Genomic DNA, 21,753 nt, shown 5'->3' with positions numbered 1-21,753 from the left:
AAAAAGGGTCTGTGAACAAGGTTGGCTAATAAATTATAGACATTTTATTTACATCATGTACACAGGCCTAGTCATGACAACTTTCAGTGGTTCAAATAAATATATATATAAATATATATATATATAAATATATACACATATGTACACACCCTAAGCACTACCTATGCAGTTCGTCAGTGGCCTGGGCGTCTGATTTAGCTTCAACAATAGGTGGGTGCTATGTGCTTAGCTCCTTTCTCTCTCCTTTTACCCAGCCCCCAAGTTCTCACCCAGTCCATCGAATCTGTCAGAGGTGAGTGACGGCTAGTCCCCCAGGTCCATGGGTCTGTCTGACAGTGGTCTCCTGGGCCCTTGTGGTACTTGCAGTATACAAAAATAAAGTTATTATTATTATTATTACTTTAAATGTTAAAGGCCTGAAATCTCCTACAAACAAAAGAGTTTGCTACAGAGGTTAGGACGCTGCTTAGTGCAAGAAACTCATTTTAAGGGATGGGATGAACATTTTCTTATTGCTTTTTTTGACTTAATGTACAGCGCTGTGTACGCTGAGCAGCTTTATAGAAATGATAAAAAAGTATGTGGGGAAGCAATTCTGATTTCAGGGAGAGTCCAGGCTGAAGTAATGACGAAGGTCTTGGACCATTCATGTGAAGTTAGATGGGTGTTTCTTTAATATTGTTTCAGTCTATGCCCCTAATTACATTTGGGCAGGTTACCTGTGGGGTGTTTGATAGTGGGTAATGGACTTTAATGTAACACTGTTCCCTCCGTTGGATAACGAAGCGGCTAGAGAGGCCTTAAAGATCTTTATTTATAATCCTGTGCTGCTAGACGCTTGGCGGTTTCTCCATCAGCAGAAAACCCAATTGACCTACTGCTCTCCTGTAGATATTATTTCCTGGTCTAATCACACACCTGTACTGGTAAATTTAACCTTCTCCCATGCTGATAAGCCCCTTAAATTTTGGAGGCTTAATGACGGACTCCTAGAAAAGGAGGAAATGACAGCAGAACTTAACCAAACCATTCCTGAGCTTTTTCAGCAGAATAGGACACCAGTTCTATCCATAGCAATGGTGTGGGACAACTTTAAAGCTTTTGTAAGGGGACATCATATCAAATGGGCATCCAATTCAAAGGAAAAGAGACCAACAATTTTGGATTGAGAAGAGAGCTATTTGGCTATGAAGTCAACAACCCTCCAAGCTAAGTTAAGCTCTCTCTATGAACAATCCAAAGTGTAATGGGTAGATACAATACAACACCAGAGGGTCTATGTTGAAGAGGGAAATAGGCACAAGCTTACATTTTATCAAGGGGAAATGGTTATAGAATCTCAGAAAATTGGGCAATGCTTTGTGCATTTTTATCAAAAACTATACTCTTCTGAGGTGACGAAAATCCTTGTTATTTAGATCAATCCTCTTTCCCCCCCCTGCTATTTGCTTTGGTTAATGAACCACTAGTGGCCACCATTAGGAATCATCAGAGTAATTACTATTGTTGGTGAGAAATTTAAATTATCACTCTTGGCAGATGATATCTTGCTTACAGTTGGGTGGCCTAAGGATACACTCCCTGTCTGGGTTGAAAATGAATGCATCTAAGTCACAACTATTGAACGTGACTTTGAGTCCCCAGGCTGGGTAGGCCTCTCGATTTATTCAATATCTTGGCAATTTCAATAAACTTAATTATGGTAAATTATTTCCAGAGCTCTCTAAGACTCTGGATAGTGGCTTAGTAAAATGATGCTCCTTCCCATCCTTTCTCAGACTCAACTGTGATAGGCATTCAGTCCTCACAAACTCAAGGCTAATTTCTAGCACTGTTCAAGAGAACCCAGCTTTGTAGTCAAATCCTTCTGATGGCATCACCAGAGTTGCGGAGACTGGTATCCCGCTCTCGCTCTTTATACAAGCTTTTTAAGCGCTTAAAAAGCAGCAACTGAAGGAATGATTAATGGAAAGGTTATATGTATATTGTTTTGTTTTATTATGCTTTATACTGGGGGGGAGGTTGGTATTTTTATCTTATGATTATGTTTGATTTTTTTAATCCGCTTAGGTGTAAGTGAAATATAAGTTTTTAAAATAAATAAATACAGGTAAGCAATTTTGCTTGAAGCATCAGCAAAACAGCCCACATAAGTGTAATGAATCAATCCCATATATCAGCCAAATAACCTGTACCAAGATAAAGGGACATTGTAATATCAGCCAGACAATCCGTGCTAAGATATGGGATCAGTATCATATCTTCAGCCCAGTAACCTTTGGCAAATATCGCATCAGGTGCAGTGTCAGGGGAGGGGGGTATTCTTTGTTGTCTTTGATTATACTGGCAGACGTGAAATAATACACAGCCATTGTCAACCATAGCGCAATTCTCATCCAAAGTAGAATTCTAAAATGTTTCCTCTTACAGATCTAGATCAGGGGTTCTCAATGCAGTCCTTGGGGCATGCCCGGCCAGTCAGGTTTTCAGGATGTCCACAATAAAGAGACATGAACGAGATCTGTTGCTCCTCCTGGCTCCACAGTTCCACTTCTTTAAATTAAGCCGGGTCTACACAGTGAAATCCATCTAGACAGTAGTCATCTCTTTAAGCTGTTGAACAGAGATGGCAGAGGTTGATCAGAGAGAACGCTGTCCTTTAGTTGCATGAGCTAATGAAAGATGTTTTTTCTGCTCTTCAGGGTTCGGCCTGTGCCATCCTTGGCCCTGGTGGTGGAGCTTCAGGCTTCTGGGGGCTTCGATACATGTGGTCAGGAGGTTCAATGCTTGTCCTCCAGGGGCTGGACTAAGATTGATCTCTTTGACCAACACAATCAGGTGCTGAGCGGCCACTGGAAGGTTCCAATTCGAGCACTGCCAGTGCGAACTGGACTCACCATGGGGGAGCTGAATATGGTGCCACAGGTCAGTGGAAGCAAAAAGAGCGTTGTTTATGATGTGTTGATACTCTCCCATATGGGGTGAATTTTCAAATGATCTGCTTTAGGATAAAGGCTGTGGGCACTTTTTTTTACCTGAATACTTTGAACCAGTTTTCAAAGCAAACCTATATGTGGATTTTCACTCTGATGTTTGCAGCTGTGGGTATGATTTGAAACTACAACCTATTCCTCTGCTAATGCCTCCTCTAAATATGGAACCCCCAATGCCAATGCGTGAGAGACATTTGCACGTCAGTTAAAGGTGGACATCATGAAATCTGACTGCTGGATGTGCCCTGAGAAGCCGGGAGAGGTTCCCCTATGTAAATGGCAGCAGAAAATGTCCCAGCTGTCATTCATCGGGTCTGATGACTTGATGGGGCTTAAATGCATAAGTTACTTGTCATTCAAAGTGAAAGTTCACTAGCAGCTGCAGTGTTCCCGCTAAGCTGCGTTGACGTGCGCACGCGCACAAAATATTACCTCGCAGCGCACAAGTTTCTCGTCGCAGCGCACACAGTGTAGAGCACAGTTCTTCAACCGCCGGTCCGCAAACAAAATCTTGCCGGTCCACGAAGGATTCGGTCCCCGCCGCAACGAAAGGCCGGCGTCAGCTGACTTGCAACTTCCTGTTGCAGTCGCTGTGCCGGGACTCCTGCCTTCGCCGGGACTCCTGCCTTCCACCGCGTTTGCCTCCTGCCTTGTCTCCGCACCTCCAGACCAGCAGCGGCAGCTGTGTATGCTTTTAACTTCGGCACAGAGCTGCCCCTAATCAATAGTTTAGCGCGGTTTCATAAGGCAGCCTCGGGGCCTTTGCTAGGCCGGCCCACATCGCATCATCGAAGCGGGCCGGCTATCAAAGGCCCCGAGGCTGCCTCATGAAACCGCGCTAAACTATTGATTAGGGGCAGCTCTGTGCCGAAGTTAAAAGCATACAGAGCTGCCGCTGCTGGTCTGAACTCTTGGGCCGCTGAAGGAGGGCAAAAAGCAGCTGTCCTGGAGGTTTCCCTTCCTCTCGCCTTTACAGGTTCCTTTTTTCCACCTTTTTTTTTTCCTTCAAACGGCAACGGGCCCCAGCATCGACATCAATCAAGTAAGTTCCACTGTCAATCAAGCGGTTCTGCTCGGCCAAAGCTTCCCCTGTGACATGAGCCACCCTCAGGGGAAAGAAAGTGACCCACAAAGGTGAGGGGAAGGGGGGCAGATGATGGAAGTTGGGGGGGGGAGAGAGAGAGAGAAGGGGCAGATGATGGAATGGAGGAGAGGAGAGAGAGAGAGAAGGGGACAGATGATGGAAGTGAGAAGAAGGGAGAGAGAGCAGAAGGCAGATGGATGTCAGTTGAGAAGGGAGAGCAGATGCTGAATGGAAGTGGGGAAAGAACACATACTGGATGGAAGGAGGAGATAAATAAAGGGGGAAGAAAATAGTAAGATAATGGAGGGGTGAGGGAAAGGGGTGACAAGCTGTGTGTAGACACAGTGAAAAGAGGGAAACGGGACTAAATAGTAAGAAAGAATTTAATTTAGATGGAGGCAGAAAATAGAGAAGGAAGACCAGAGAAGAAAAGGGAAGAGAGAGCAGAGAATGATCAGATCTGAGTGGAGGAAATGAGAAGAGAGATATGCTAAAAACCACAGGGGGGAGGGAAGGAGAGAGATGCCAGACCATGAGGGGAACAGAAGGAAGATGATGGATGCTAGACCAAATTGGGGGGTGGGGGGGGGCAGGAGGAGAGATGGCAGGGAAAGACAGACAGTGAATGGAAGGGGCAGATGCTGGACTGAAGAGACAGAGAAGGTTATCATGCTGCTGTACCGGGCCATGGTACGCCCTCACCTGGAGTACTGCGTCCAGCACTGGTACTTTAAGAAGGACACGGTACTACTCGAAAGGATCCAGAGAAGAGCAACTAAAATGGTTAAGGGGCTGGAGGAGTTGCCGTACAGCGAAAGATTAGAGAAACTGGGCTTCTTCTCCCTTGAGCAGAGGAGATTGAGAGGGGACATGATAGAAACATTCAAGGTACTGAAGGGAATAGACTTAGTAGCTAAGGCAGGGAGAACGAGAGGGCACTCTCTAAAGTTGAAAGGGGATAGATTCCATACAAACGTAAGGAAGTTCTGTGGTAGAAAGCAACATATTTATTTGGCTCATAACTTGCTGGCGCCCGATATTTTTAGCTCACAGTGAAAAAAGTTTGCTCACAACACCCGCCCGCTTAGAGGGAACACTGAGCAGCTGCCATCCCTTCTGCTGTCTAATCACAAGCAGCACCCCGTACCCCCCACCCCCCACTCTGCCTTGCCAATAAGAGTACTCACTCCTCATCCCTCTTGCAGACCATCTTCAATCCTTTTCCCCACAAGAGATTCACCTAAGGCAGTCCCTGTGGGCTCACAATCCAGTTATGAAAAGTTAGGGTCACAAGGAGCAGCTGCAATTAAACTCACAACCTCAGGATGTGAAGGCAGCAATTCTAACCACTAGGCCACCCCTTTGCCCTTCCTCCTTCCTCAGACTTTTGCCTCCTTATATTAACTTTCCTTCCTTCTCTCCTGACACCTTTCTGCCCATCTACCCTTTTCTCATTCCCCTCCATTCCTCTCTCCTGTTTTTCTACCTCAGCCTCCCTTAATTGCTGTTCAATTCCTGGATTGCTCTCCCTTCCCCACTAACATCTTTCCCTCTTACCACATCAGTTATGTCTCTTTCCCTGTTCCAGGGTCTTTGGGAACTGAAGGTGGAAAACAGGAGGAGGGCTGGCTGTGACTAAACTAAACTAAACTAAGCCTTAAGTTTATATACCGCATCATCTCCACGGAAGTGGAGCTCGACATGGTTTACAAAGCTTAAAAAATAAGAAGAGAGGGGAGAAGGGTTTACAAAGAATATAAAAAGAGGGGATGTAGACATAAGGAGAGAAAGTTATATGCTAGGGAAAAGCCAGGTTTTCAGTTGTTTTCGGAATAGTAGGAGGGAACCCAGGTTCCGCAGCGGGACAGTGAGATTGTTCCAAAGGCCCGTGATTTTGGAGAGGAGGGATTTTCCCAGTTTTCCTGCATGGAGGATGCCGTGTAGAGAGGGGAAGGATAGTTTATGTCTGTGGGCTGATCTGGTGGTGGCAGGCGTCTGGGCGAGGAAGGATAGAGGGATTAATGGCGGAAGGATGCCATGAATGATCTTGAAGGCTAGGCAGGAACATTTGAAATGAATTCTGGAAAGTACTGGGAGCCAGTGAAGATTGGTAAGTAGTGGGGAGACGTGATCAGATTTGTGTTTAGCAAAAATCAGCTTGGCCGCAGTATTCTGGATAAGCTGGAGTCTGCGGAAACTTTTTTTTGTTAGGCACAAGTAGATGGCATTACAATAATCAAGTTTGGATAGGATGATGGATTGTACAAAGACGGTGAAATGTTTTTGGTGAAAATAGGATCTAACTTTCCTCAGCATGTGGAGGCTGAAGTAACAAGATTTTGCCAAGGAGTTCAGGTGATCGTTGAGGGAAAGGGAGGAGTCGATGGTGATGCCGAGGACCTTGCTAGAGAATTCAAGGTGCAGAGCAGGGCCTGTGGGTAGAGTGAAGAGGGAGGGCAGGTGTGCTAGTTTTGGGCCGAGCCAGAGTAATTTTGTTTTTGATTCATTTAGTTTCATCTGTACAGAGAGGGACCAGGTGTGAAGTCTCGTTATGCATGAAGAGATGTTCTCTTGGAGGTTTGTAAGGTTTGAATCTGTTTCGAGGAGGATAAGGATATCGTCTGCATATGTGTAGATTGTTTCAAGGGGGGATAGTTTGAGGAGCTTCAGGGAGAATAGGGGATAGGGGGGAGCCCAGAGGGACACCACAGGATGGTGTCCATGAAGCAGATTTGGAGCCGTTTGTGTTGACAATATAGGAACGAGCGCGGAGGAAGTTTGAGAACCAGTTTAGAACAGAGGAGTCTATTCCTATCTCTGAAAGTTGGTAGATTAGTATGTCATGGTGTACGACGTCGAAAGCCGTGGAGAGATCAAACTGTAGGAGAACAGCAAATTTTTTTCGGGCGTGTAGTTGTTGTACCTTTGAGATTAAGGAAACTAGGAGGGACTCGGTGCTGAAATTGGGCCTAAATCCGTATTGGTAATGTTGGAGAATGGAGAATCTCTCTAGGTAGGAGGAGAGCTGGGTAGTGACTATGGTCTCTAGAAGTTTTGTTAAAAGAGGGATGTTTGCTATGGGGCGGTAGTTCGATGGTGAGGAAGGGTCGAGATCGGCTTTTTTCAGAAGAGGGGATAAGGCAATGTGTCCCATTTCGGAGGAAAACAGGCCAGATAGTAAAACTTTATTTATAAGGTTTGTAAGGGAAGAGATGGCCTGCGCAGGGATGTTTTCGTAAAGGTAGGATGGGAAAGGATCTAGGATACACTTGCAGGATTTAAGTTTGAGGCAGAGTTTAGAGATCTGGGTCTCGGATACAAGTTCGAATGTAGTCCAAGATCTGTCGGCAGGGATAGGGTCAGAGTCTTTCGGGGAAAGAATTGTAGGAGATAGCTGAGGGGAACAAACTCTTTATGGTAGTGATCTTCTCATTGAAGAATTTGGCTAGGTCATTTGGAGATGGGAGGGGGCGGAGTTGTTTTTAGAAGTTAGGTTCCGCCAGATGTTGAACAGTGTACTGTTTTGGTTTTTTGACTTGGAGATTTTATCTCCATAGTAAATCTTCCTAGCTTTTTTTAGCACGGAGTTGTAGAATTTGATGTTTTCTCTCCAGGATTGCTTGTCTAGGGGGGATTTTGATTTTTTCCATTTCCGTTCTAGGGCCCGACACTTCTGTTTTAATTCTCTGTGGTATGGGAGATACCAGGGAGCCTTATGAGAGTAGGAGATGGGTTTAGTGGCTAGAGGGGCAAGGACACGGTATGTGGTTTCGGAAATAGTCACCCAGTTGTGCCAGATTGAGTCTGTGATTGGGAAGAGGAGGGAGTTTGTTGAGAAACTGGGACCAGAATAATTCACTTGAGATTTTTTTGCGGTAGGAGATGAAGTTTGTGGCATGGGTTGGGGTATCAAGGGCTGACATGAAGACTGGGAGGCAGAAAGAGCCAAGGAGGTGATCAGACCAGGGGACATGTTCCCAACGGGTCATGTCTGCAGAAGTTTTGTGCTCAGTCAGGTCAAGAAAACTAATGATGTCAATGGAGTGCCCTTTTTCGTGGGTAGGGGTGGGCGGGGGAGCAGTGAAGCCTAAGGAAGTGAGGAAGTCTTTGAACTCAGTTGTGTCCTTGTTGGTGTTGTCTTCTAGGTGAAGGTTTATGTCACCAATGATCAATAGCCAAAACACAGGGAAACCAGAGGACCAGGATAAAAATAGAACCCATTCTGTAGCACTAACCACTGGCTCATACCAGCATTTGCCTCATTAGACTTCACAGTTCAAACCTGTACAAATCCCATGTCCCCTCCTCACAGTATTCCTAAAGCTGCAATAGCATGCAGTGAGCAAACGCCAAACTCCTCCTCCTCACACGTGTCAGCAGGTCGGAAGGGCATTTGGCAGCTACAGTAACATTTAGGTCTCTAAGAAGGGCTCTGCTTCATCCTGGAACCCATGACCAGATGCCAACTTTCTCTTCAGGTTGGCACAGCAGAACTTTATCTCCGCGTGGTGAATGCAAGGGATGCCGACATGCAGTCGTTGGCAGAGACAGATCCCAGGAACATCTCCATGTACAAGTACCCAGCTCTGGTGAGTGCAAGGCCAGGGCAATGCGGAATCAGCAGTTGGGATGTGCCTATAGACGGCTGCACCGCAACGCTTACTTCAATCAATTGCATTAATGCTGAATGAGGAGCTTCTTGCAGTGCAATCCTGGGCTAGTTGACAGTGTCTGAGGTGCCACGCTGCACTGAAATGTTACACAGCACCGCATTGGATGTTATTATTAAAGCCTTAAAACATCAACTCCATGTTTCAAATTATTTATAGCAAAAAAAGGGGGGTATCCAGATGGTACAAATAAGTGTTGCCTTTCAATTAGAATTAGAAGGTTTTTGTTTACACGATTTACAATGTTTTTAAAAAAAGATATTTATGGGTATTATTATTATTAAGAAATAGGTTAAAGGATTAAAAATAAAGATTTAGTAGGGAAAGGTAAGGAGGTGGTGGACTTAAATGATTATAAAAATATACAAGACAGGAACTTGAAATGTCTGTATAATTATGATATGCCCACCACAAGTTTGATTGCTCAGAGAGAGAAGAACTTCGATAGAGATGTATAGAAAAAGTGAATGTTAGCAATTGATGACAATAGTTTGTTATCAGAACAACCAAAATTGTCTATTGTACCATCTGGATACCCCCTTTTTTGCTATAAATGATTGAAATAAAGAATGCACTGGAAGATTTAGCACTGCAGTGGAATCCAGGTACAAGATCCTTTAGGGACCAGGCACATTTCGCTTTTTGGAAGGGTAATAGTTGCCACCAAATATGAAACACTTCAACCATTGACAGAGAGAAAGGCTTCCTTTTCTGCTTCTCTTTGCCATTTATAGAATTTCAAAGAAAGGATCTTGTACCTGGATTTTGCATCATTCTTGTCCTTTATGTGTGTAGATAACGTTTGCAAAGAGCCTCTTTTATCCTTGCCTCTTTCCCATGTCATCCTTCTCATGATCTCATTTCTTTCTTGGTTACAGATTTCCAGTCGCATTGCCCCCCCAGTGGAACAGTCATCTCAAGGAACTCTCTACCCCTCCCCTCCCAATCCTTATTTCTCTCCCCCCTTTTTCACTGACTGTATTGATCCTCCCCCTGTCCAGGAGCAACCCAGCAAGAAAAATCGCAATCAAAGGTGAGAGGTCATCTGATCCCCCTCCCCAGCCCTGGCTCTGCTCACTGTCCCCAGTATTGAACATGCTCCTTCTGCAGTCCATCTCCCTTTCTGTCCAGGGGGGATCATTTGTATTGGGTTTAACACCCCCTGTGCCTCCACTTACCCTCTCTTTTCCTTGCCCCATCCATATCCTCCTCCTCTTTAGCCCATTAGGACCCAGTTGGCAGAGAAATTATGTGCCCTAACCATCTCAAAGAACCCCTTGCTTTCAGGCCTGGAACTGCCTAGAGTTTTCCTGCTGGGTACCCAGGTGGGATATGCCAGGGGAAGGAATTAGGGGAAAGGGGGACTTGATACACCTCTTTTCTGTGCCCAGAGAGAATTGAACCCAGTTCCCCACTGCAGGTTTCCTTAGATTATTATTTAAGACCTCAATTTTGGAAGGAATGTTTCTTTCCTTCATCTTTCTTCTACCAGCCAGCAGGGCATAGTGGTTAAAGTTTATTAAAGCAGGACCCTCGGTACCCCCCCTATCTAAGGAAGGGGATGAGTGACAGACCCCTAGTTCCTAGCCCAAATGAAGAGCGAGCTCTAATCTGGGAAAGGAGCTGCAGGCGTTACCTTAAGGAGTGCTGAAAGTGGTGCAGGAGCAGTCACCAATTCAACTGGGACCAAGGAAGCCTTTTCCCCAGGACCATACAGTGAGGAACCCAGTGGTATGGGACTGGTTGAAGAGATTCATATGACAGCGAGAACTGTGTGTCCAAAAGAGGAAAAAAGCCTGTAAGCTTTATCACTGGACTGGGTATTATTGTTAGCTGAGCTGAGTTTCAGTATTCCTCACCATGTGCTATGGAGTTTGTCTTTACCAGAACTGGGTGGTGACATACGACCGTGGAAGAGGAATCTACTAAAAAACCAAATGTTTTCAGTAGCCCCACAAATCCACCTCTACTACTGCTGCTTATCATTTCTATAGCACTGCTAGATGTTAAAAGTGTGTGGTGCAGTGGTTAAAACTACAGCCTCAGCACCCTGGGGTTGTGAGTTCAAACCTACGCTGCTCCTTGTGACCCTGGGCAAGTCACTTAATCCCCCCCCTTGCCCCAATGACATTAGATAGAAAAATGCTTTGAGTACTTGAATAAACCCATGTAAACTGTCCTGAGCTCCCCTGGGAGAACGGTATAGAAAAGTCACAACTCCCAATTCCTACCACAACTGCTAGAACAAAATCTAAAAAAAAGTGTTTATGGAATTTCAATTTTTGTATAAAAGTTGTTTTCCAACCTTAAAAAAAAAGCCAAAAAACAGTCAAGAGATTGTAAGAGCTTACAATCTAATCAAACAGGAAAACAGAACAAGTTGGGGGTTAGGAGTTAAAAGCAACCTTGAAAAAGTGGGCTTTTAGCCTGGACGGAGCTTGATGTACTGACTCAGGCAGCCTGTTCAGGTATATGGTGCAGCAAGACAGAAAGAATGTATTCTGAAGTTGGCAGTAGAGGAGAAGGGTACAAATAAGAGATTCACTGGAGACTCTCCAACCACCTATGTAACAGGCAACTCGTCAATTCTTCAGCTTGAGAGATGTCTTCACTATGAGGGTGCCAAGGCTGGGAATGTGTATCTGAATCAGATTGCCTCCCCAAAGCTCCTGCACAGAGCTGCATTTTCCACGCAACAGGCACATGTCTCGTAGCTCTGCTTGGAGCACTTGAATGCACACTGGCTGTGTGGAGTCCCCTGGGAAATGTTATAAGCCTTGGATGCAGAAATAAGTGCTTGGAAAAGTACCCCTTGTGTGTGTAGTGAGCTCCCTGCTAGTCCTACACTGGAAACTGAAGGCAGACAAAGATCTTCTGGCCCATCCATCTCCCAGTCTACAGGGCTGGTATGTTCTTTTGTAGTCTTACCCCAGCTCCCTAGAGCTTCCTGAAATTGTCAGAACAGACAATGATTGCAACTTTGTCAAAGCCTTCTCTGTACTTGGACTGTGTGTTGACGATAATGCAGATGAGGATGCAAAGAATGAATTAGACCGCACTGCTTCTAATGTAGATGATATTGACAATGAGAAGAAATGATTCTTTACTAGACGGAAGTCGAGTGTTTCAGACAGATTCCCAACCCCAGTCAAAAGACATCAGTCCTATTGCAGCCTGGCTTGATTTGATCAGGCAGAGCAATCTATGTTCTGCCAGTATAGCTGTTGAACATATTTTTAAAAGCAAAGTGGATGTAATTGTAGGCAATAAAGTTGTTGGGATAAAATTTTTAACAAGAGTTGCATTCTCATTGCAATTATCATACTTTTACTTGTTATACTATGCAATAACTTTTTAACTTTTACTTAAGTACATTGTTTCGTGTTTTCACAGTGCTTTTTACTTACAGTAAGTATTGAAAAATACATTTATTTTTACTTTTACTTCAGTACTTTGACCAGGTCCATATTTCTCTTTAGAGTCAACAGTACGGTAGTTCTTGGTAAGATCTTCATTAGGTTACATGATTTCAAAATAAGTTGTTTGGTGGAGATTAATACTCTTATGTGGCATGAGTAAGTGATGTTCTAGATTTACTGTAGAATGCATCCCATTAAACATGGCCCATTATTCGCCCTTTTGACCTGATGGTCATCTTAATTGTGCAAATGTCTCTCTAGGCCACACATGTCAAACACAAAGCCCATGGGCTGAACCCGGCTCACCTGGCCATTTTATGTGGCCCACGGTGACTGCCACATCCAAACGCCTCACCGTGCTGCCTCGGTACCCATTTGCAGGCAGAAAGACCCAGTCCCAGTGTAAAAGCTAGGTTTGAGCAGGGCGCTCCGCACCACAGGCAGAAGGATCCAGTCGCAAACAGTGAGCTACGTTGCTTCTGCATACCCCTTCCCTACCGAGATCCAGCACTAGGCACAACCGTGTCAAAGTCCCGATCCTGCACCTGCTGCCAGTAACAACTACACAGGTATGGAGTCTCAGAGACACAGGCCTCCAGCTCAGCACAGTCAGTGGCTCAATTCTCAATAAAAAATTTGGCCCGCGACTTAGCATGTATTTTAGATTTCAGCCTTTTATGTGACTGAGTTTGACACCCCTGCTCTAGGCTTTCTATTATTCCAGAATTTTCATACTGGGACAGACCGAAGGTCCATCAAGCCCAGTATCCTGTTTCCAACAGTGGCCAACCCAGGATCCAAGTACCTAGCTAGATCCCAAGTAGTAGAACAGATTTGATGCTGTTTGTACTAGGAATAAGCAGTGGATTTCCCCAATCCATCTCAATAATGGCCTATGGACTTCTGTTTTAGAAAATGAGCCAAACCTTTTAAAACCCTGCTAACCCAACTGATTTCACTACATTCTCCGGCAACAAATTCCAGAGTTTAATTACACATTGTGTGAAGAAATATTTTCACCAGTTTGTTTTAAATCTACTACTTAATAGTTTCATCGCATGTCCCCTAGTCCTAGTATTTTTGGAAAGAGTGAACATCTACCCTTTCTGCTCCACTCAGTATTTTATAGACCGTTATCTTATCCCCCTTGAGCCATTTCTTCTCCAAGCTGAAGAGCCCTAGCCACTTGAGCCTTTCCTCAATAAAAGATGAACAATGACGGAAGTATTGGACCCTCCCTAATGCAGTGTCTTGTGATGTTAAATTTCAAGAGGTGTCCAAGTGTGTTGAAATTTCCTATAATACTGTTGGCTAGGTCTCATTGAAATCCCCAGCTATACCAGAAAGTACAGTAACAGTGACCACCCTTTTTTGCAAGGCACCAGGGATTTTACCCAAGCTTGGTGATTGCTGTTCAGAAAGGTCTAAGAGCTGTGATATTCAACAGTGTCTAGCTCTTACATGAGAATATGGCATCAAATCCACTCCAGGAGGCTAAGACTCTGGTCTCAGTGGGAAGCCTTTCTTTCAGAGTGATATATTTATCTGCTACACCCAATGGCAAAGAGTGGAGTAGAGCAACTATAGGAATGTTACTCTTAGGAAAAGAAGGTACGTGAGATGCGGCTAGTTCACGTGGCCCAGCCTGTTTTTGAGAGTCTTCTGCTTTGGAGGATAGAGAAGCTGCTGTGGTGCCATTTCCACGAAATAAGCAAGGACCATATCTGCTCACTCCAGCTGCTTTGCATTTACAGACTTTAACGTATATCACAGAATAAGCCACATTTTGCTGCAGTTTCTTCCTGCTTAAGAAGTCAGAGCTTAAAACACTGCTAACAAAGGCAGAGGACCTCATAGTCACCCAGTTCGAAGTAGGCTTCGTTGGGGAGAACAGAACTGCACATCTTCTCTGTCCTTAATGGAGATAATGGCAGACTAGATGGGCTATTTGGCCTTTCTCTGCCATCATGTTTCCATTTCTGGATCATTCTGCACTTGAACTGAGAATTTCAATGTATTGTCTCAGGAGCCTTTTCCTGTATACCTGCTCCTATTTAGTGGGGATTATTTTTCCCAATATTGCTCAGTTTACCCTTCTTCACATTAAATTTCATCAACCATTTAGATGACCAATTCCTCAGTCTTACCAGGCTTCTTCCTCTCATCTTCAAATGTAATTCACTTGCCCCCTTTTCTGGGTCATTTATTAATATGATCATAAAATCCATTAGTTCCCAGAGGCCCTGAGAAATCATAAGAACTGCCGCTGCTGGGTCAGACCAGTGGTCCATCATGCCCAGAAGTCCAGTCCGCTCACACGGTGGCCTTCTGGTCAAAGACCAATGCCCTACCAGTGCACGTTCTTGTTCAGCAGGAACTTCTCTAACTTTGTCTTGAATTCCTGGAGAGTCTTTTCCCGTATGACAGACTCCAAAAGAGCGTTCCAGTTTTCTACTACTCTCTGGGTGAAGAAGAACTTCCTTATGTTCATACGGAATCTATCCCCTTTCAACTTTAGAGAGTGCCCTCTCGTTCTCCCTACCTTGGAGAGGGTGAACAACCTGTCCTTATCTACTAAGTCTATTCCCTTCAGCACCTTGAATGTTTCGATCATGTCCCCTCTCAATCTTCTCTGTTTGAGGGAGAAGAGGTCCAGTTTCTCTAATCTTTCGCTGTACGGCATCTCTTAACCATCTTGGTCGCTCTTCTCTGGACCCTTTCGAGTAGTACCGTGTCCTTCTTCAAGTACGGCAACCAGTGCTGTACGCAGTACTCCAGGTAAGGACGCACCACTTTGCTACTTTGTTGTCTCTTTCCTTTACCACAGTCAGTTTCTAATCCCCACTAGGATGTTGCGTCCTCTCCTATGATTTTATTTATTAATATTGCTGACCACATCCTAAGCCATTCTCTCACCAGGCTCCATGTGACTAAGCCAACCCCCACGCCATCACAGCGCAGCTCCTTGCACTTAATTGGAGAATTTACTCCATAAACCTTCCACGTTATAACATTAGAAATAACCTTAATAACAAGCTAGTGTGCCCTGGAGCTCTAAGCATGGGTTAGAGCCACTGTATGCAAATAAATGATCCCCAATTGTGCTTCAAACCAACCAAATTTCCCATCCAGGATAGCACAACTTCAGGTTCCCCTCCTATTCCCCCATCCCACTACTTTCCCTCCTCCCTCCCCCTCAAAACTGTCATTGAGATGCTTATCATGTTGCACGGTATAGATTTTGCTCCTACCACACCTGAAGAAAAAGGCTCTGCCTTTGAAAACTTTTCAAAAATGTATCCAATAAAAAGATCACCTTCTCTTCTCTTCGTTTTATTTCTGTTTGTTACTTTTAAAGTGGACTAACATGGTAACCACATACTTTATCAAGTTAATCTAAAAATTTATGATACTGCCTAATCAGGCATCTAGGAGGTGTACATCAGTCAATTAAAACAACTAGATTAATAAATATAAACATAACTGGGGAAAGTTTAATGAGACAGACAAATTTGAACGAAAGGAAAAAGGGGTAGAACGATAAAATTTAAAAGAAAAGGAACAAACCAAAGGTATGGGAATAATCCTAGGAGAGGAATGTCGGGCTGTCCTTATGTCCAACATGACATTTTTAGTCAGGCTAATGCACAATTTGATCTTTCTTATTTAACAAATTATTCCTGAGAATGGCCTGGCAATCTTTTACATAAGACTGGGGTTGAATCTCTAGAGCAGTCTCTCTCAAACTTTCTCGAGCCGGGCACACTAAAGGTAGTGGCCACAGCTCGAGGCACCCAGAAGTGCGCGGACGTCGCCATGATGACATCATGTGCATGTGTGACATCATCCACGCATGCGCAAAGGCCCTCCAGACAGGCTCTGAAATGCCAGTAGGACGTGCCAGCAGGGAAGTCTAACAAATATCAACTGAGTACCCCCAAACTCCACCCTAGATCCACCCAAGCTCTTCCCCAGATCCCGCCCCCTTTACTAATTGTAATGCAATTTTTTTCCATTCATTTTTCATATACACACAATATACACAGCAAATATAAATTCTCAAAACTGATACATTTTAATCACTATATTGAAAATAAAATCATTTTCCCTACCTTTGTTGTCTGGTGACTTTATTTTTCTATGCTTTTAACTGTTTCCAGGGCCTTCTTATCCATTGACTTTTTTTCTTTCTGTCTTCACTTTCTGCCTTGCAGCCATCTTTGGCATTAACTTAACATTCAATATTTCCATTTTTCTGCTTTCTTCTCAAAATCTACTTTTCCATGTCTTCCCTTCCCTTCCTCTCTCTCTTTCCTTCCCTCCCCCTTTCCATGGCCTGACATCTCTGTTTTTCCCTCCTTTCCCCCCAGTAGTCCAATATCTCTCTCCTTCCCTCCCTCTTCTCAGTGGTCTGACATCTCTCTCCTTCCTTTCTCCCTTCCCGGATTGGCATCTTTCTCCTCTCCTTCCCATTATCTGACATCTCTCTCTACTACTATTATTATTATTTCTATAGCGCTACCAGACTCCCCTCCTTCCCTTCTATTCCCTGGTCTGGTATCTCTCCCTTCCTTTAGTCATCTCTCCCCCTCCCAAGTGTAGCATTTTTCTCTCCCATCCTCCTTTCTGCCCCCTGTAGTCCAACTCCCTTTCTGGCCTCCCTCCCAGTCCAACATTTCTCCCTCCTTGCCACCAGTCCAACATTTATTTCTCTCTTCATCCTGCATGCTGCTTCTCCTCCAGTCCTCCTTCCTTCCCCTTACTAACATCTCTCTCTCTCTCCCTCCATGAGTCCAACTTATCACTCTCCACCCTCTCCTCCTTTCCCCTGTGACATTTCTCCTTCCCCCCTTTATGTCCTCCCTATCCATCTTGCTCTCTCCATGAGTCCAACCCTTTCTGCCTCCTGCACACTTTCTCTCCTTGCCTCTTCCCTCAAATTACATCCTTCCTTCCCACCCACTCCCCAACCCATGCATCATTTCTCCCTCTCCTCCATCCCATCTCCATTTCTCCCTCTCTCATCACTCTCACTCCTCCTGTAACAATTTTCCTTCCTTCCCTCCCCCAACCCCATCACAGCTAATATGCTCACTCTCCATACACCATCTCACCCTCCCCTCCAATGTGTAGCATCTTTCCTTTCCCTCCCCTTCTGCTAGGTTCAGCAACATCTCTACCCCTTCTTCCTTATCCCTTCCCTTTCCCTCATCCCCTGTCCAGCAGTATTTCTTCTGTCTCTTGTGGCAGCTCTTGTGTACTTTAACTTGGCCACACAGCTGCTGCTAGGATTAATTTTGACGTGGTTTCATCAGGCAGGCTCGGGCCCTTTGCTAGGCCAGGCGCTGTTGCCGGGGGGGGGTGCAGAGACAAGACACAGAAGGCAGGATATGCGATGGCAGCAGGGGATGTAGAGAGAGGATGCGGAAGGCAGCAGGAGGGGGTGCAGAGAGAAGACACGGAAGGCAGGATACGTGACGGCAGCAAGGAGGTGCAGAGAGAAGACGTGGAAGGCAGCCCTGAGAGATACGTGATGGCAGCAGGAAGATGCTGCCGGTAGACATGCAGCACCGGCACGTAAACCTCTGGCTCTACAGGAGGTGCCTCTCGCAGTGAGAGGCAAGTCAGCCAGCCGGCACTTCTCTTCCTCCTCAGTGTGCCACGGCACACTTGGAATCTCAGGAGACACACAATTTGCGATACACTGCTCTAGAGGTTTCAAGGGTTTCCCATGTCTTATAAATCGAGATCTCTACAGCTTTATCTGGCCTCAGAGAATGCAAAAGACTTCATGGTGTGCTAAGTCATCCCATCACGATGAGAACATGATCTATATATACACACTGTTAATAAAAGGGAGTATTTGCTGCAGTCATAATTCATGAAAAAGATTCCAGTGACAGGGAAATTGCGTTCCTAGATTCCCTTGCTGTAGATGGCCAAAGAACACCCATGGATTACCATGATTTTTAAAATTGATCATAAACCATATCCTCTGCATAGAAGGCTACAGCTTCCAAGACCTCACCCAAAACCTATCACTCTTTCTGTACCATAGAGAGTCATTATCTTTCTTGCTACAAATAGGAATTATTGTTAACTAGACAAGAGGCACATTTGTTTCAAACAATATTTATTATTTCTAGAGTGCTACCAGATGTATGCAGTGCTGTACATAGTCACAAAGGAGACAGTCCCTGCTTAGATGAGCTCACAATCTAATCAAGACAGACAAACAGGATGCCAGGGTAGAGGTTACAGCAGAGGATGCTTAAATGGTTGGCTAGGGTGATGAAATACAAGCAAATATTCAACACCTTTTCAATTATGTAGCCACAAGAACCTGGAATGGCCTTCCCACAACCATAAGGGCAGAAAAACTACCTCAACATTCCAGTGCAGTAAAGATGGTATGCTGAACCATAGGGTTGTCCACCTATGCTTGTGAGCATATTACAAAAGATGTCAATCATAGCTTTTCAACTCCTCCTTCTCCATAGTCTCTGCTGCTCCTTTCAGTTCTTCCTTTTGCAAGCGATCATGAAGGTGTATCTTTAATCTGCTGTTATTTCTTTATTGTTTTGCAGTGTTATTTTGCTTTTCAGCTTGTCTGTGAATTTTTTCAAGGTGTCAGAGATCCCAGTTTGAAGGGACTGCTTTGCCTGCATGGAAAGGAGCAAATGTTTCAGTCTGCAGCTGGCAGGTGTATACTTCGGGGACCTGTACAGCCAGCCTACTGAAGATTTGTGGAATTCAGGGTTCTAGGCCCTCACACTTGCTCGTTTCCTCGACTTGGTCAGGAGCTAGAGTGCCTCCCCCTTCTTTTTTCTGATCAATAGGCTGGAATTGCAAGCCATTCGTCTCACACTGCAATGACTGCAGTCCTTGCTAAAGGGCAAATCAGTCAGAATCTTCTCCGACAATGCCACTGCAGTGGCATATGTCAACAGGCAGGTAAGTACCAGCAGCGCTTCGCTCCAGTAGAAGACAAAAGCATTGTTCTTTTTGGCAGAAACTTACCTGTAGGCAATCTGCAGCACATGTGGCCAGGGTGGACAACGTTCAAGCAGATTATCTCGGCAGACAGACAATAGACCTGGGAGAGTGGTCGTTGTCCCTGAAAGCATCTCGCAGTGGCCTGGAACGATGGGCTTATCCAAGTTTCAACCTTATGGCGACTGCAAAGAACAAAAAAACAATTCAGTTCTTCAACCGAAGATGTGAACTAGGAAGTGCAGGGCCAGAGACTGGGCTGCTGTATGTTTCCACCCTGGCCCATAATAGGCCAGGTGGTCTGCTGAATAGCAATTCATCCAGGAATGGTAGTTCTAGAAGCATCAGATTGGCCCAGGTGCCCATAGTATTACATCTCCTAAAGGAGCAAAGTCTCAGACTCCAAGTGCGTCCAGACTTGCTCTCACAGGGGCTGATTGCCCTAGAACTCATTAGTCAAAAGAGCCAAAAGTCAGCAGTATAACGATTAAGATTTCTTTTGAGAGCTATACCCCACGCCCGCTGGCACTACAACGGCTACGTCAACCCGACTGACACCCCTCTCGCCTTCATGTAGTCGAAATTGATTCGTGGCAGAGCCTAGAGAATGACACGGGGAAAATATTTGTCTCCGTCTCCATTCCGTCCCCGCAAACCATCTGATCCCATCCACACAAGCCTCGAAGAATTTTATACTGAACTTATTATATTAAAGTATAAAAAGAAACAATATTCTAATTGTCAGTTTATAAATCAGCGTCTTCTTCCCACTCTCTCTTCCCCATTTCCCTTCAGCGTCATCAGCCCACTCTCTCTCCACTTCCTTTCAGTGCATGCACATAAAAACAAGCAAGTAATTTATATCATTTTCATTCTATTCATTCATAGAAATTAAAGTCTAAATAATGCCAGTCACATAACAAAACATGATTTTACAAAAATAATTCCCTGCATAGTCAAGCCTGCAAGGATTACTAGATGTCTTTCAGCAGCTCCCCTCCCTCCCCTTACCTTCATGGCCAAGACAAAATGATCTACCAACAATAAAATTTAAAAAAACACAAAGCACACTGTACGCAGCGAAAATGTTAATTATCATTTATATATATATATATTTTTTTTTTTTCCACAGGTTTTCAAAGAGGTCAAGGTAGATGACTTTATGCAATGTCACTTCAGTAACAACTATACAAAAATAGACAAATATACCCTCTCCCTTTTTACTAAACCGCGATAGCAGTTTTTAGCCCAGGGAGCTGCACTGAATGCCCTGCGCTGCTCTCGATGCTCATAGGCTCCCTGCGCTAAAAACCGCTATTGCGGTTTAGTAAAAGGGGGCCATAATGCAAAATATAGACAGCAGATATAAATTCTCAAAACTGACACATTTTGATCATTAAATTGAAAATAAAATCATTTTTCCTACCTTTGTTGTCTGGTAATTTCATCAATCTCTGATTGCACTTTATTCTTCTGACTGTGCATCCAATATTTCTTCCCTTCTTTCAGCCTCCTGTATGCTTCCTCTCCTCCAGACCTCATTCCCTCCCCCAACTTTTTCTTTCTTTCACCCTTCCCCTTCTTTCTTTCTCTCTCCATGCCACCTTTCTATCTGTCTATCTCTCTCCATGCATGCCCCCTTTCTGTCTGTCTCCCTCTCTTTCTGTCTCCTATTTCCCTTCTTTCTTTCTGTCTCCCAGCCCCCCCTTCTTTCTTTCTTTCTCCCTGCCCTCCCCCAAGCCACCGCCATTAGGGAACAGGCCACTGCTGAGTTCTGAGCTCTCCCTGCTTCCCTTCCCCTTAAAGAGGATGCTGAAGCACCGGGTCAACCAACTTTTGCCACCCAACGTCAATTTTAATGGCAGAGAGGAAGTTCCGGGCCAGCCAGGCAGTTATTGGCTGGCCCAGAATTTCCTCTCCAACATCAAAATTGACGTCGAGTGGCAAAAGTTGGTTGGCTCGGCACTTCAGCATCCTCCTTACGGGGAAGGGAAGCAGGTTGGGAACCCTCTGCTCTAGCTAGCTGAGCCACGAGCCGCACTCAAGTGGCTAAAGAGCTGCGGTTTGCCGACCACTGCCCTAGAAGATCCGGGATGCTTTGGTCATACAGCATGGCTCTTAAGTGTACAATGTTAGTCCAGAAAGGATATTCAGAAGTATCCATTACTAATCTCCTTAGAGCCAAAAAGCCAATGACAATTTCAGCATATGCTATGGCATGGGAGACATTTAAGCACTGGTGCAGCAGAGAAAAGATAGAGCTGAGCAAAGCCCCAATCTTGTCAGTACTGGCGTTTTTCCAAGAGGACCTTGACAAGGGATTGTCAGTGGTGTTCCTTAAGGTTCAAGTAGCATGACTGTCATGCTTCTGGGGCCAAGAGAAGAGAGCTTCATTAGTGACCCATCCAGACATAGTTAGATTTTTGAAAGGTGCCCTGAGACTAAGGCTGCCGATGCAAGATCCGTTTCCATCCTGGAATCTCAATATAGTCTTAGAAGGACTCAGCAGGGCTCTGTTTGAGACATTACAGGAAGCCTCTCTCATGGATTTATTGATCAAAGCAGTCTTCCTGGTAGCAATTACTTCTGCCAGA

At 44.7% G+C, this 21,753-nt stretch overlaps 1 protein-coding gene across 6 annotated transcripts in view; it reads left to right on the top strand.

Moving 5' to 3' along the window:
* The window catches only part of CCDC17 (coiled-coil domain containing 17), a 432,057-nt gene that overhangs the window by 317,394 nt on the left and 92,910 nt on the right, over nucleotides 1–21,753 (top strand). For all 6 annotated transcript variants that reach the window (XM_033915898.1, XM_033915896.1, XM_033915895.1 and 3 more), the window contains 3 exons: nucleotides 2,703–2,925; nucleotides 8,556–8,666; nucleotides 9,626–9,780. In XM_033915898.1, coding sequence (XP_033771789.1) covers nucleotides 2,703–2,925; nucleotides 8,556–8,666; nucleotides 9,626–9,780 — 489 coding nt within the window. The remainder of the gene's footprint in view (nucleotides 1–2,702; nucleotides 2,926–8,555; nucleotides 8,667–9,625; nucleotides 9,781–21,753) is intronic.

Source organism: Geotrypetes seraphini, chromosome 12 (genome assembly GCF_902459505.1).
Source record: "Geotrypetes seraphini chromosome 12, aGeoSer1.1, whole genome shotgun sequence".
In the NCBI taxonomy this organism is placed as follows: domain Eukaryota; kingdom Metazoa; phylum Chordata; class Amphibia; order Gymnophiona; family Dermophiidae; genus Geotrypetes; species Geotrypetes seraphini.
Note: the sequence above shows the minus strand (reverse complement) of the source record. Positions and strands in the feature narration are given on the sequence as shown.